Source organism: Hyaena hyaena, unplaced genomic scaffold, assembly GCF_003009895.1.
Source record: "Hyaena hyaena isolate Hyena2069 unplaced genomic scaffold, ASM300989v1 scaffold_584, whole genome shotgun sequence".
Lineage (NCBI taxonomy): Eukaryota > Metazoa > Chordata > Mammalia > Carnivora > Hyaenidae > Hyaena > Hyaena hyaena.
Window position 1 is genome coordinate 910723 of NW_024081205.1, and position 13276 is coordinate 923998.

General features: G+C 43.2%; 1 protein-coding gene across 3 annotated transcripts in view; it reads right to left on the reverse strand.

Annotated features, from left to right (window-relative positions):
* CFDP1 (craniofacial development protein 1) overlaps positions 1-6081 on the reverse strand; it is a 128070-nt gene extending 121989 nt beyond the window's left edge. The window contains exon 1 of one of the 3 annotated variants that reach the window (XM_039256457.1): positions 5877-6078. In XM_039256457.1, coding sequence (XP_039112388.1) covers positions 5877-5940 — 64 coding nt within the window. In that variant the 5' untranslated portion in view covers positions 5941-6078. Of the gene's footprint in view, positions 1-5876 lie in introns of all 3 variants that reach the window. The other 2 variants (XM_039256458.1, XM_039256456.1) reach the window with 2 other exon arrangements.
* Between the last annotated feature and the right edge of the window lie 7195 nt (positions 6082-13276).

Sequence of the window (13276 nt, forward strand, 5' to 3'; positions counted from 1 at the left end):
AAATAGAAAGAGCCCAAATGTCCATCGATAATGAGTATATAAAGAAGATGTGGTATATATATATGTATATACACACACACAATGGAGTATTACTTGGCAATCAAAAAGAACGAAATCTTGCCATTTGAACTATGTGGATGGAACTAGAGGGTATTATGCTAAGTGAAATTAGTCAGAGAAAGACAAATACCATGACTTCATTCATATAAGGACTTTAAGATACAAAACAGATAAACAAGGGAAGGGAAGCAAAAATAATATAAAAACAGGGAGGGGGACAAAAACATAAGAGACTCTTAAATATGGAGAACAGAGGGTTTCTGGAGGGGTTGTGGGAGGGGGGATGGGCTAAATGGGTAAGGGGCACTAAGGAATCTACTCTTGAAATCATTGTTGCCACTATATGCTAACTTGGCTGTAAATTTAAAAATGAATAAATTATTTTTTAAAAAATACCAGTATGAGGGGGCACCTGGCTGGCTAAGCAAGTAGAGTATGTGACTCTTGATCTTGGGGCTGTAAGTTCAAGCCCCACACAGGGTGTAGAGATTACTTAAAAATAAAATCTTTAGGGGCATCTGCGTGGCTCAGTCAGTTGAGCGTCCGACTTCGGCTCAGGTCATGATCTCACAGTTAGTGAGTTCAAGCTCCACATTAGGCTCAGTGCTGACAGCGCAGAGCCTGGAGCCTGCTTTGGATTCTATATCTCCCTCTCTCTGTTCCTGCCCCGCTCACACTCTGTCTCCCTCTCTCTCAAAAATAAACATTGAAGAAATAAAAAAATAAAATAAAATAGTATGAACTCTAACTCTAAGGTAAATATTTTCTTACTCTGTTCACTGAAATGGCACAGAAACAATGTCACTCTGGTAGCAGTGGACATCTTTTTAGAGTCCAGATTATATCCCTTGATAGGATTCATCATGAAAAGGGCTCCTGGAAAAAAAAAAACCAGCCAATTTCAGGTCTGAGGGAAGGAAAGCACAAGGTGAAACTGGGACATCTTGCTGTGTCAGAAAGCAAGGTAGTTATTTAAGAATAATGGGTTACATTTAGAGGATATAAGATCCAGCTTGAAAGAACTTCTAGTGGCCAAAAGTGATGACTTGAGCATTAAAAGGAAAAATTGTGAGTAGACTAAAACATACTCAATCAGTAAAAATCTGTAAACCCTTTGTAATATTTTTAGAAGACAAAAAGTAATTTGTACCACTTAAAGCTACTATTAAAATTATTCCCTATTTTGATAGTTAATAATTAAGGAAAATGAATCAAACATTTATTCTGTTCCAGCTGATGAAAGTAGTACTTCACAGAGGAACGTTAACTAAAAAATGTAGAAAAACCACAGAATTAGAAAAACATCACTTCTCGGACTGTAATGATAGCAATTTAGGCAAAGATCATCAAGTAACGTTCTCAAAACACACAGTTTTAACAGTTAAGCGTATTACCACAGAGAATTCTTCAGTTCCAAGGAAAGAAACAATTACACAATAGAGGGGTCAGATTCTCATCATCTGGAGCCGGGAGTTGCAAGTTAGGTAACCAACCTGGATTGTGTGTTTTCTGATGTTATGCATTTTGAAACACACAGTCATCTATGATGTTTTCTAGCCAAAAATATTTCATTTGAACCCATCAAGCATTTAGATCTAACTTCCAGACATTTCAGCATTTCAGAATTCCATAAAATTCAAAGGACAAAGGAACAACCCAAAAGACCAGGAGGGAGCAACCAGGCAAATCCAGAAGACATTGTGCAGGACCAGCATTCTGCAGCACGCACTGCTTGATCTCTTAAGCAAATCAATGTCATCACAGAGCGTGCCAGATTAAACAGAATTACAGGATGGGACCACTAGGTGATGTGAGTAGCCCTGAACCTACCTGATTTGGATAAACAAGCTGTAGTCTACTCTGGGTCAAGTGGGCAAATCTGAATAAAGGTCTGTACGTGAAGAAGACGTGTCAAATGTTTACTGAAATGGACAGGGAGAGACTGTTCACTGAAAAGAGATGGTTACAAAGTAACATGAAAAAGTATGATTTCAGGTTGGGTTTAAAATACAAATATCTAGGGGCGCCTGGGTGGCTTAGTCGGTTGAGCGTCCGACTTTCGCTTAGGTCATGATCTCGCGGTTTGTGGGTTCAGGCCTCGCGTCGGGCTCTGTGCTGACTGCCAGCCCAGAGCCAGGAGCCTGTTTCGGTCTGTGACTCCCTCTCTCTCTGACCTTCCTCTGCTCACGCTGTCTCTCTCTCTCTCTGCTAGAAATAAAACAAAAATAAATAAATAAATAAAATAAAATAAAATACAAATATCTACACCTGGGTGTAGAAAATGACCAGTGTTCACTAAAGGATTCATTAACGGATTAATACTGATAATCTCTGGGTGGTGGGACTATAATGATTCTATTTTTTTTATGCTTAACTGCCTGAATTTTCTAAGTTTTTTACAAAGCTCATGCCCTGCTTTTACAGTAATATAGTTGTTTTTCATCATAAAAATAGATAAGTGTTGCAGACACTTCAGATAAGGAGAAAAATATGGCTCTGGATCTTACATATGTAAAAAGATGCTCAATCTCATTGATAAGAGATAAGCAAATTTTAAATTATACACACGCACAAAAAAAAAAATCAAATCCCAGTTACTATGACCAAAAAAAGAAAAAAAAAAGAGTAAGAAGCAAATAACATCCTTGTAGCTAACAGAGAACAAAATGAATACATCTTGTCCAAAGACAGAGCTCCTCATCACCTTTTTAGTCCCCCTTGCTTAAATCTGAGCCAAACAACTATCAATCACTGAAAATCTGAGAAAATACCTAGTAAAGCCAAAAGTAAGGTATACAGGGTGAATAAAAATCACCTCAGAGAAATGTTTCCTCACATTCTGAGGCTAGCAATACCTGATACTAAAACAAGACAAGGAAATTACATGAAAACTACAGACCAATATCCCTCATAAACAGATGCAAAAATTATCAATATGAGCAAATAAAATTCAACAATGTATAAAAAAGAATTATACAACATGACCAAGTGAGTTTTATCCCAGAAATAAAAGGCTGTTCAAAATTCAAAAATCAATCACTAACTCACCCTGTTAGCAAAGAGAAAAATCACACATAACCTTATCAATATAAGAAAAGTATCTGACAAAATTCACTTCTCAGCAAATTAGGAGTAGAGGGAACTTCTTTAACTTGATAAAATGCATCTGTAAGGGGCCATATATGCAGACTGCCAGCGTTCAAATTCCACCTCAGCTACTCTGTAGCTGAACAACATCGGGCAATTTGCTTAAACTCTCTGTGCTTCAATTGTTTTGTAAAATGCAGAGAATAGCACACACGCAATAGTGTTATGTGACTGAGCTAGTAATGAGTTAGTCCCTGTAAAGTGCTTAAAACACACACACACACACACACACACCTGTAATGTATAGCTAACATACTAAATAGTGAAACACTGATAATTTCCTCTTAAAATGGGAACAAGGCATGGACAACCACTCTCACCACTCCTCCTCCACATCATACTTAAAGTCTTATCAAGAGCAGTAAAGCAAGCAAAAGAAACAAAAGCATACCTATTGGAAAATAAAAAATAAAATGCCTTCTATTCAGACATCATGATCTTTTTTGTTTCTTTTGAGAGAGTGAGAGAGCAAGTGTGCGTGAGTGGGGGAAGGGGCAAGGAGAAAGAGAGAGAAACAAAGAATCCCAAGCAGACTCCATGCTATCAGTGCAGAGCCCGGCACGGGGCTCGATCCCGTGAATCGTGAGAACATGACCAGAGCAGAAATCAAGAGTCGGAGGCTTAACCAACTGAGACAGCCACACAGGTGCCCCTCATAACCTGTTTTCTTTGGAGGGGGGAGGGAGAGGGGGAGGGTGGCCATAGAACTGTTAATTCTGGTGATGGTCACACAACTCTAAGCATTTATCAAAACTGATAGAACAGTACATTGAAAAGAGTAAATTTTACTGTATGTAAGTTAAATGCTAAAAAATTTAAATTAGTTTTAATATCAATAGAGCACTAAGATTCAGCACTATGAAATGAGAACATGATGCTATAAAAAAGGACCATTCAAAGAACAAAAAAGTTATTCAAATTTAAAAATATGAAAGGAGGGGAAAAAATAGAGTTGAAGATATTCAGAATTTCCCATAAAGTGGAAAAAAGTCAAGGGTTAGAAAATAGGAGGTTAAAAGTTAGAGGGCCAGTCCAGAACCCAAGTCACAGGACCCAAGAAACGGAATCCAGCGGAAAAGGGAGATAAATGGAACACCCAGAGTGGTGATGGTGACAAAAGATCCTAGGTTTCAAAGTGGTAAAACCAAGGCAAGGCAGAGGTCAGAAGGCAAAGACGGGACTTCAAGCTAAAAGTAAAAGAGTATTTAATGAATCTGCCTTGTGAGATGATTGTATACAGTTCTCAAAGTTTAGGGTCAAGTGAGTAGTAAGGACATAGACAACTAAGCAACAGCAAAATGGCAATTATTAACTCCACAGAAAACAAGTAGTATAGGAAAAGCAATCACAGTATGTATGCATGTGTACGTACACACACACACACAATCACCTGTTTCAGACCTGAAGGTGGTGTCCAAGCATTACAAAAATGTAAACATGGAATACTGATCTAACCCAAATTGGACATGGTAAGGATGGCAGGCTGGGGAGGTGGGAAGGGCCTGATGGCGGAAGGGTTAGGAACGAGGGGGATGAAGTAAGAAAGTATGAAAATAGGACCTATGAGCGTGGGTTAAATCAACAATGGAAATATCAAATTGAAAAGGGGAAAGCAGTTTCTTCTGCGGGGGAAGGAACAGGGAAGAAGGGTGATGGGAACCATTAGTTTTCAAGACAGGCCTTTTAGAAACATTTGACCACTTTTAAGAATATGTATGCACACCTTTGATTAAAACGAAAACTAGCTTTCAGATAACCACTCTGGCCATTACCACAAGACCAGTCAAGGCTGGTGGACGAGAATGGACATGGAATCAGGCAAACCCGCGGGGAAGCGAGGGCTTAATCCTAGCGAAGGAGAACGGCAGCTCGGTAGCAGGGAGATGGGCGAGGAAGCGGTCAGGAACCAATTTTCCGAGTAGACACAACAGAACTTACGGGCTGCTTGAACCAAAGAGAGAAAGTAAGGATGGCTGAGTCCTGCGGGTTTCGTCTGGTTTTGTTTTATCTGAGCGACGGTATGGGTAGGTAGATACTTTCAATGAGACGGGGCAGTCTGGGGGACGGCGCAGGACACGGACGGGGTAGGTTCCAATGACCCCTTGAAGTTTGAGAAGCCTATACCAGAAAGAGGGGGGGTCTGGAGTTAGAGGAATAGGTATACGTCGCCAAAGGACAAAACGCATCATCACGTGAACTTTCTAATAACCAGATCCCACGAGAGAGCAGAAAGTGATCAGATTTATCTTGGACGTGGTGCCGGCTGGCAAGTCCCTCGGGACGGAGGGTCTGACAACAACGTCCGACGCTCACACTGCCTTTCAGAAGAGTTCAGCACTAGCGCGGTCCGGGTACCGCCCGACGCCGCCAGCGTCCCCAGAGCGGGGTGGTGTTCACGTGCGGGTTCCCGCGCTCCGTGAGGGGGCGGCGGCCCAAGCCAGGCCTCGGGCGGCGGCAGCGCGAGACGCCTGCGTGCACACGTCTCGGCCCGGGACGACCCGGCGGAGGGAGCGCGCGGGAGAGGGTGCGGCGCTCGCGCGGCGGGGACGCTCGAGAACGGCGGCACCCCGGATACCGGGAGCACCGGGCCACGCACGCCGGACCAAACGCGCCTCACGTGAAGCGCGGGGCGGGGCAAGCCTCCTCTCGCCTGTGGCCCAAACGCTCACCCGACGGCACGTAGTCCTCGTCCTCCTCCGAGGTGGAGAAGTCTTCTGAGTCGAATTCCTCCATGTCGCTGCTGCGCCGAGCGGGCGGAGCCACAGGACCTCAGCAGCTGCCCCCAACGGCAAAGCTCTAGAGAGAGAACATAGAGCTGCGGTGGGGGCGCCGGCGGCTGGGGCGGCCCCCACAACGCGTGCGCGTGCGCAGAAAGTGCACGTACTCCAAACGCGACACTTCAGGGCCAATGCTTGGAGCCTGGCGCTTCTGTTGTGGTTGAAGGAGCCCCGGCTCCGCGTCGAAGCGGTGCATGCTGGAACTTGTAGTCTTCAGCGCTGTCTAGTCACTTTGCTTTAATAAACGTGCTTAAACAAAATTATATGTCTATGGGAATGCAGTTGACGTTCGTTATTCACACGTTAGTATTGTCGAATTCGCTTACTTGCTTAAACTTACTGTAACCCCAAAAATCAATATTCGCGGTGCTTTCTGGGGTTATTCGCGGACATGCGCAGGGGATGAAAAGCTTCGAGTCAACCAGCGGTGCGATGTGCTAGTTAAGGTTGAACAAGGGCTTTCTTGCTTCATCTCTCATGCTGTAAATAATTGTCTTATTCACAGTCTGTTTGGTGCCACGTTTTTTACGTTTCTGTGCTTTTTGTTGGTCATTTTGCTGTTTAAAATGACCCCCAAGCGTAGTGGTGAAGTGTTGCCCAGTGCTCCTAAGCGCAAGAAGGCTGTGATGTGCCTTATGTAGAAAATACGTGTGTTAGATAAGCTTTGTTCAGGCATGAGTTGTAGTGCTGTTGGCCGTGAGTTCAATGTTAATGAATCAACAATCCGGTACATCAAGAAAAAGGAAAAGGAGGGGCGCCTGGGTGGCTTAGTCAGTTAAGAGTCCGACTTTCGCTTGGGTCATGATCTCGCGGTTCGTGGGTTCGAGCCCCGCGTCGGGCTCTCTGTGCTGACTGCCAGCTCAGAGCCTGGAGCCTGTTTCAGAGTCTGTGACTCCCTCTCTCTCTGACCCTCCCCTGCTCACGCTGTCTCTCTCTTTCTCTCCTAGAAATAAATAAAACATTAAAAATTAAAAAAGAAAAAGGAAAAGGAAATTCGCCGATCTGTACGTGAGGCTGCTCCGGAAAGTGCTAAAGTAACGTCCATAGTGCGTGAGGAAGCTATGGAAAAGATGGAAAAGCGGCTAAATTTGTGGATTCATGAGATGACAACCGATAAAAAAAAAAAAAGGTGTGGTGGACAGCATTGTCGTGAGGCTGAAAGCCAAAGAAATTTAAGGTCATGTAACCCAGGGCCAGAAAAACGTTAAACCTTTTTCCGCTAGCGCTGGCTGGCTTGCCCGTTTCAAAAGGCGACATGGTGTGAACAATGTTAAACTTGCAGGTGAGGCAAGTTCTGCCGATCGGGAGGCTGCAGAAGAATTTAAAAAATATTTTCTGAGTGTTACACAGGACAAAGGATATGTGGAAGAGCAGGTTTTCAACGCTGGTGAGACGGGCTTGTTTTACAAGGACGTTGGCAAAAGAACCTGTATAACACAAACGGCCTGCAAAACCCCTGGCTTTAAATCATTCCAAGACTATGCAGCCTTGCTATTGTGCACTAATGCCAAGGGCGACTTCAAGTGCAAACGCCTAATGGTATAGAGAGCCCAGAATCCACAAGCACTTACAGGGAAAAGTGTGAACCATATGCCTGTCCACTGGAGATGGGACAAAAAAGCGTGGATGACGTCAGATTGGTTCCACAACTGCTTTGTACCGGAAGTTGAGTGCTATCTCCAGGGCAGAAACCTTGCCTTCAAGGTTTTATTAATTTTGGACAATGCCCCAGTCCACTGCTGCGAAGAACTCCAAAATGCCCACCCCAGCATAGAAGTTCTTTTCATGCCCCCAAACACTACGTCTCTCATCCATCCACCGGATCAGGGTATAATAAAGCTTTCAAGGCACACTACACCAGGGAACTTTATAGCAAGGGTTTCCAGGCTCTCAAGTCTAACAAGGAAACTACGATGATGGACTATTGGAAGTCGGTTACCATGCGAAACACTGATTATGTTGGAACAGCCTGGGACAGCATCAAACAAGCTACTATCAATAGCTGTTGGAAAAATGTTTGGCCAGACTGCGTGCGAAATTTCGGAGGCTTTGAAGGTGTGACAGAAAGTATAAGGAACAGTGTCAAAAACATAATGCATATTGCATGGCAAATAAGAGGAGAAGGCTTTGACGACATGAAGGAGGAAGATGTGGAGGCAGTTTTAGCAGAGAAGGCAGTAAAACCTACCAACGAAGACCTGGACGAGATGGCAAAACAAGGCATTGGGGTCGGCGATGACGAGGGTGGCAATGAGAGTCAGCCCAAGACTTCAAGAATTGACCCTCTTACAGCGACAAAGATACCAGAATGGAATTCTGCCTTGGAAAGAATTTTCAGTGACATGGTAGAGTGTGACCCTATGCTTGATCGCAGCCTCAAATTTAAGCGCCTCACTTCCACCGCATTTGCTCCTTAGGCAGAGATGCTTAAAGATAATGAGGCAAAAAGCCAAGCAGACAAGGCTGACCCAAGTTTTTGAGCCAGTTTGGGAGGGAAAATTGCCAACTCCGCCAACAAGTCACGAGAGGCAAACTCCTGAGGTTGAACTGCCAAATGTTGACATGGTTCCCTCTTCCTCTTCTGCAGAATAAATTCCACCTACCTCGCCCTTGGTTTTCATGGGGCAAGCCAAGGTCAAGGGGTTTAACCCCAGTGTGTGCCGCACCATCACACATCCTGCAGTTCCATCAACAGTAAGATTTTAGTTTGCATTACTGTGCAGTATACAGTATGTGTTCACAGTACCGTGTTTATGTGAATATTGTATGTTATACTGTGTGTTTACTACATGTACATGCAGTACATATGTGTACTGCATGTGTGTCTATGACTGAGGAAGAGTTAAGTAATACAATCTCAGTATCATAGAGGACATTACACAAAAATGCTATAATTGAAACATTGTTTTATTGTAAAGGATACTGCACATAATTATTATAAGATATATTAAGGTGTTCTTGAACAGAAACACACATGAAACAAGATTATATATTGATCAGTTGACCAAAATGTTGTGACCAGAGACTCACAGGAACCCAACCAAGTGTTTCCCCTACAGTGGTTCAGTGTTTCCTAATTGAATGTGCGCGGTGACTTTATAAACATAACTACTGTGAAGGAGAATCAACTGAATCCTAGAATTCAGACAATATCCACATGAATCCTTCGAGTTGATCTATGTGGAAGTACAGCCACATATAATCTTTATCATTTTATCATATTAAAATTATTTCTTAACTTTATATTAATAATATATTCATATTATTAATTATATATTATATCAACAGCTATTGATAGTAGCTTGTTTGCTGCTGTCCCAGGCTGTCCCATCATAATCAATAACGTTATACATGGTAACTGACTTCCAAGAGTCCACATATATTAACGTATTAAAATTTTTTTAAATGTTTTATTTATTTCTGAGAGAGAGAGAGAGAGAGAGAGAGAGACGGCAGGAGCAGGGGAGGGTCAGAGAGAGAGGGAGACACAATCCGAAACAGGCTCCAGGCTCCGAGGTAGCTGTCAGCACAGAGCCCCACACGGGGCTCGAACCTACAAACCGTGAGATCGTGACCTGAACCGAAGTTGGACGCTTAACCGACTGAGCCACCCAGGCACCCCTAATATATTTCTTAATTATAATCCAATTAATGGAGGGAGCAATCAGAGACAAATACACTGGAGACAGAAACAATTAACATTGTTTTGTTCAGGTTTAGGATTTTTCTCAGCTGAAAATTGCTCCTCGTTGATACTCTGGACTAGATACTCTGAATGTTTGAGTCACTCAGTCCTAGAGTTAATCTAAATTAAGGAATAGATAAACACACCTGTGGTTAAAAGGACATTATGGTAAATGGGTGACAGGCATTAAGGAGGGCCCTATTCGAAATGAGCGCTGGGTGTCATATAAGACATGAATCACTGGGTTCTACTCCTGAAGCCAAGACTACACTATATGTTAACTAACTTGAAAATTAAATAAATAAATAAAAATAAATTTTATAAAGGGGCATTGTGGTGGCATTATAGCAGCAAACGTTAAAAAACAGCCTAATTGGGGACACCTGGGTGGCCCAGTCACTTAGTTTCTGACTTTAGCTCAGGTCATGATCTCATGGTTCACAAGTTTGAGCCCCTCACTGGGCTCTGTGCTGACAGCTCAGAGCCTGGAGCCTACTTCAGATTCTGTATCTCTCTCTCTCTCTCTCAAAAATAAAATAAAACATTAAAAAAAAAACAGCCTAATTGGAACATAATTCACAGTCATAAAATGTACCCATTTAAAGGTCGCAGTTCAGGGATGCATGGCTGGCTCAGTCAGTAGAGCGTGTGGCTCTTGATCTTGCTGAAGTTGTGTCTAGAGATTGCTTAAATAAATAAACTTTAAAGTACACATTCAATAGTTCTGGTAAATTCAGACTTGTGCAGCCATCATATAAAAAAATGAGCTCCTTACCCATTTCTCCCCAGTCCCCAGCCTCAGGCTAATCTCTCTGTCTCTATAGATTTGCCTATTCTGGACTTTTCATGTAAATGGTATTATACAATGTATGGTCTTTTGTAACTGTCTCCTTTCACTTAACACATGTTCAGAGGTAATTTCTCTTTGGTATATGCCTGTGGAATTGCTTGATCAAATAGTAATCCTGTGCTTTACCTTTCGGGGAACTGCCAGATGGCTTCCCAAAGCAGCTGTGCCATTTTATAACCTCAGCAACAATGTCTGAAAGTTCCAGTTTCTGCACACCTTACCAAAACCCTTGTCTTTTTGATTAAAGCCATCCTCGTGGGTGTGAAGTGACATTGCATTGTAGTTTTGATTTGTACCTCCCTGATGACTGGTATTAAACATCTTTTCATGTCTTTATTGGCCATGGTATATGTTCTTTGGAGAATGTCTGTTCAGATCTTTTGCTCTTTTTTGTGTGTGTATACAGATCTTTTGCCCATTTTAAAACCAGGTCATTTCTCTTTTTAAAAAAATTTTTAGGGGCACCTGGGTGGCTTGGTGGGTTGAGTGTCTGACTTTGGCTCAGGTCATCATCTCATGGTTCGTGAGTTCAAGCCCCGCGTATTCTGTGTCTCCCTCTCTGCCCTCCTCTGCTCTCTCTCTCTCAAAAATAAATATTAAAAAATAATAAAAATTTTTTAACATTTATTTATTCGTGAGAAAGAGCTAGAGAGAGAGACAGAGCACGAGCAGGAGAGGGGAGGGAGAGAGGGAGGGAGACACAGAATCCGAAGCAGGCTCCAGGCTCTGAGCTGTCCGCACAGAGCCTGACCCTGGGCTCGAACCCATGAACCATGAGACCATGACTTAAGCCTAAGTCGGACACTTAATTGACCCAGCCACCCAGGTGCCCCATCATTTGTCTTTTTATTGCTGAGTTTTAAGAGTTCTTTATATATTCTAAATAGCAGTCTCCTATATACTACAGGACTTGAATAATTCCTTCTATTCTGTGGGGTGCCTTTCCACACCCTTGATGGCATCCTTTGAAGCATAGCATTTTTTAAAAATTTGATGAAGTGCACTTTATTCTTCTCTTGTCCCTGTGCATTTGGGGGTTGTATCGAAGAAGGCTTTGCCTAACTCAAGATCACAAAACTTACTCTCATTTTCTTCTGAGCTTTATAGTTTAAGTTCTTACATTTAGGTCTATGTTTTCTTTTCTTTTTTTTAAAATTTTTTTAATGTTTTATTTATTTCTAGGAGAGAGAGAGAGACAGCGTGAGCAGGGGAGGGTCAGTGAGAGAGGGAGTCACAGACTCTGAAACAGGCTCCAGGCTCTGAGCTGGCAGTCAGCACAGAGCCCAACGTGGGGCTCGAACCCACGAACCGCGAGATCATGACCTAAGCGAAAGTCGGACACTTAATCGACTAAGCCACCCAGGCACCCCTAGGTCTATGTTTTCAGTAGATCTTCCTTATGGGAGGATAATAGAAAAGCAGATGTGAAATTAGGACCCAGTATTTGGGGGTTTACCGTCCCCAGCCTGTTTCCTTGGACAGTGTAAATGGACCCTGCAGTGACAAACTGGGATGCAGCCGTTTGCTCCTGGGGAAGAGGTTGTGTTGGGGTTCTCCGACAGCCTCTCCTCCTGCATCATCTCCTTTCTCCCAGTCTCCTCACAGCTCACTGGCACTCCATGCATTTGTTCAGATTCACAAAGTTTCCAACCACTTTAAGGATAACCAGGCTAGGAGCTATTTTCCATTGTTTCAAATAGTTTCACAGAGGCCAAATCCATCTCAAAGGCATGCATTGTTTGATCTGAAAAGCGTTTTATGGGAATTCAAGTTCATTTGCAAGCGCTTAAAAATTGAGATGTTGGGGTGCCTGGGTGGCTTAGTCGGTTAAGCGTCCGACTTTCGCTTAGGTCATGATCTCGCGATTCGTGGGTTCGAGCCCCGCGTCGGGCTCTGTGCTGACTGCCAGCTCAGAGCCTGGAGCCTGTTTCAGAGTCTGTGACTCCCTCTCTCTCTGACCCTCCCCTGCTCACGCTGTCTCTCTCTCTCTCTCTCCTAGAAATAAATAAAACATTTAAAAAAAAAATTGAGATGTCAATCTAGATTTCCAACTTCCCCTCAAAAACTGGCATATCTGGACATACTGGGCTCAAAATCCTATGAAGCAGAAATAGGCTAGATCTAAGTAATGGTTGGCCCCTTTAGACAGCACTCTCCAGTTGGCCAGAGGACAAATTCTCTAAAAGATTCCTCGTTTATTATTACTGTGTTGTCGTAGCAAGGGTTTGTGGGGTCCTCTCTACCATACTGAGCACCTTTATTTTTTAATTTTCCTTAATGTTTATTGTTGAGAGAGAGACAGAGCGTGAGCAGGGGAGGGGCAGAGAGAGACAGAGACACAGAATACAAAGCAGGCTCCAGGCTCCAAGCTGTCAGCACAGAGCCCCATGTGGGGCTCGAACCCATGAGCCATGAGATCGTGACCTGAGCCAAAGTCGATGCTCAACCAGGTGTCCCCATACTCAGCAACTTTAGCTCCTCCTCTTCCACAGTCTCCATTGTCCAGCCTTGGGCTATCACCTTTTGAAAACTGAAGAAAAGTTCCTCCTGTGTTGGGTCCTGGATACATATACTCTTGGGGGCTTCTGGCCCGACTCTGCACGTAGAGTTCTCCTGGGGTGCTAAAAATTGTTCTGTACCTCGACCCGTGTGGTATTCACATAAATGTATATAAACGTTCATCAAGCTATACATCTGAGATTTGTGCGCTTTACCATATATTATGCTTCAATAAAAAAGAAACAAGAGAGCATGGAT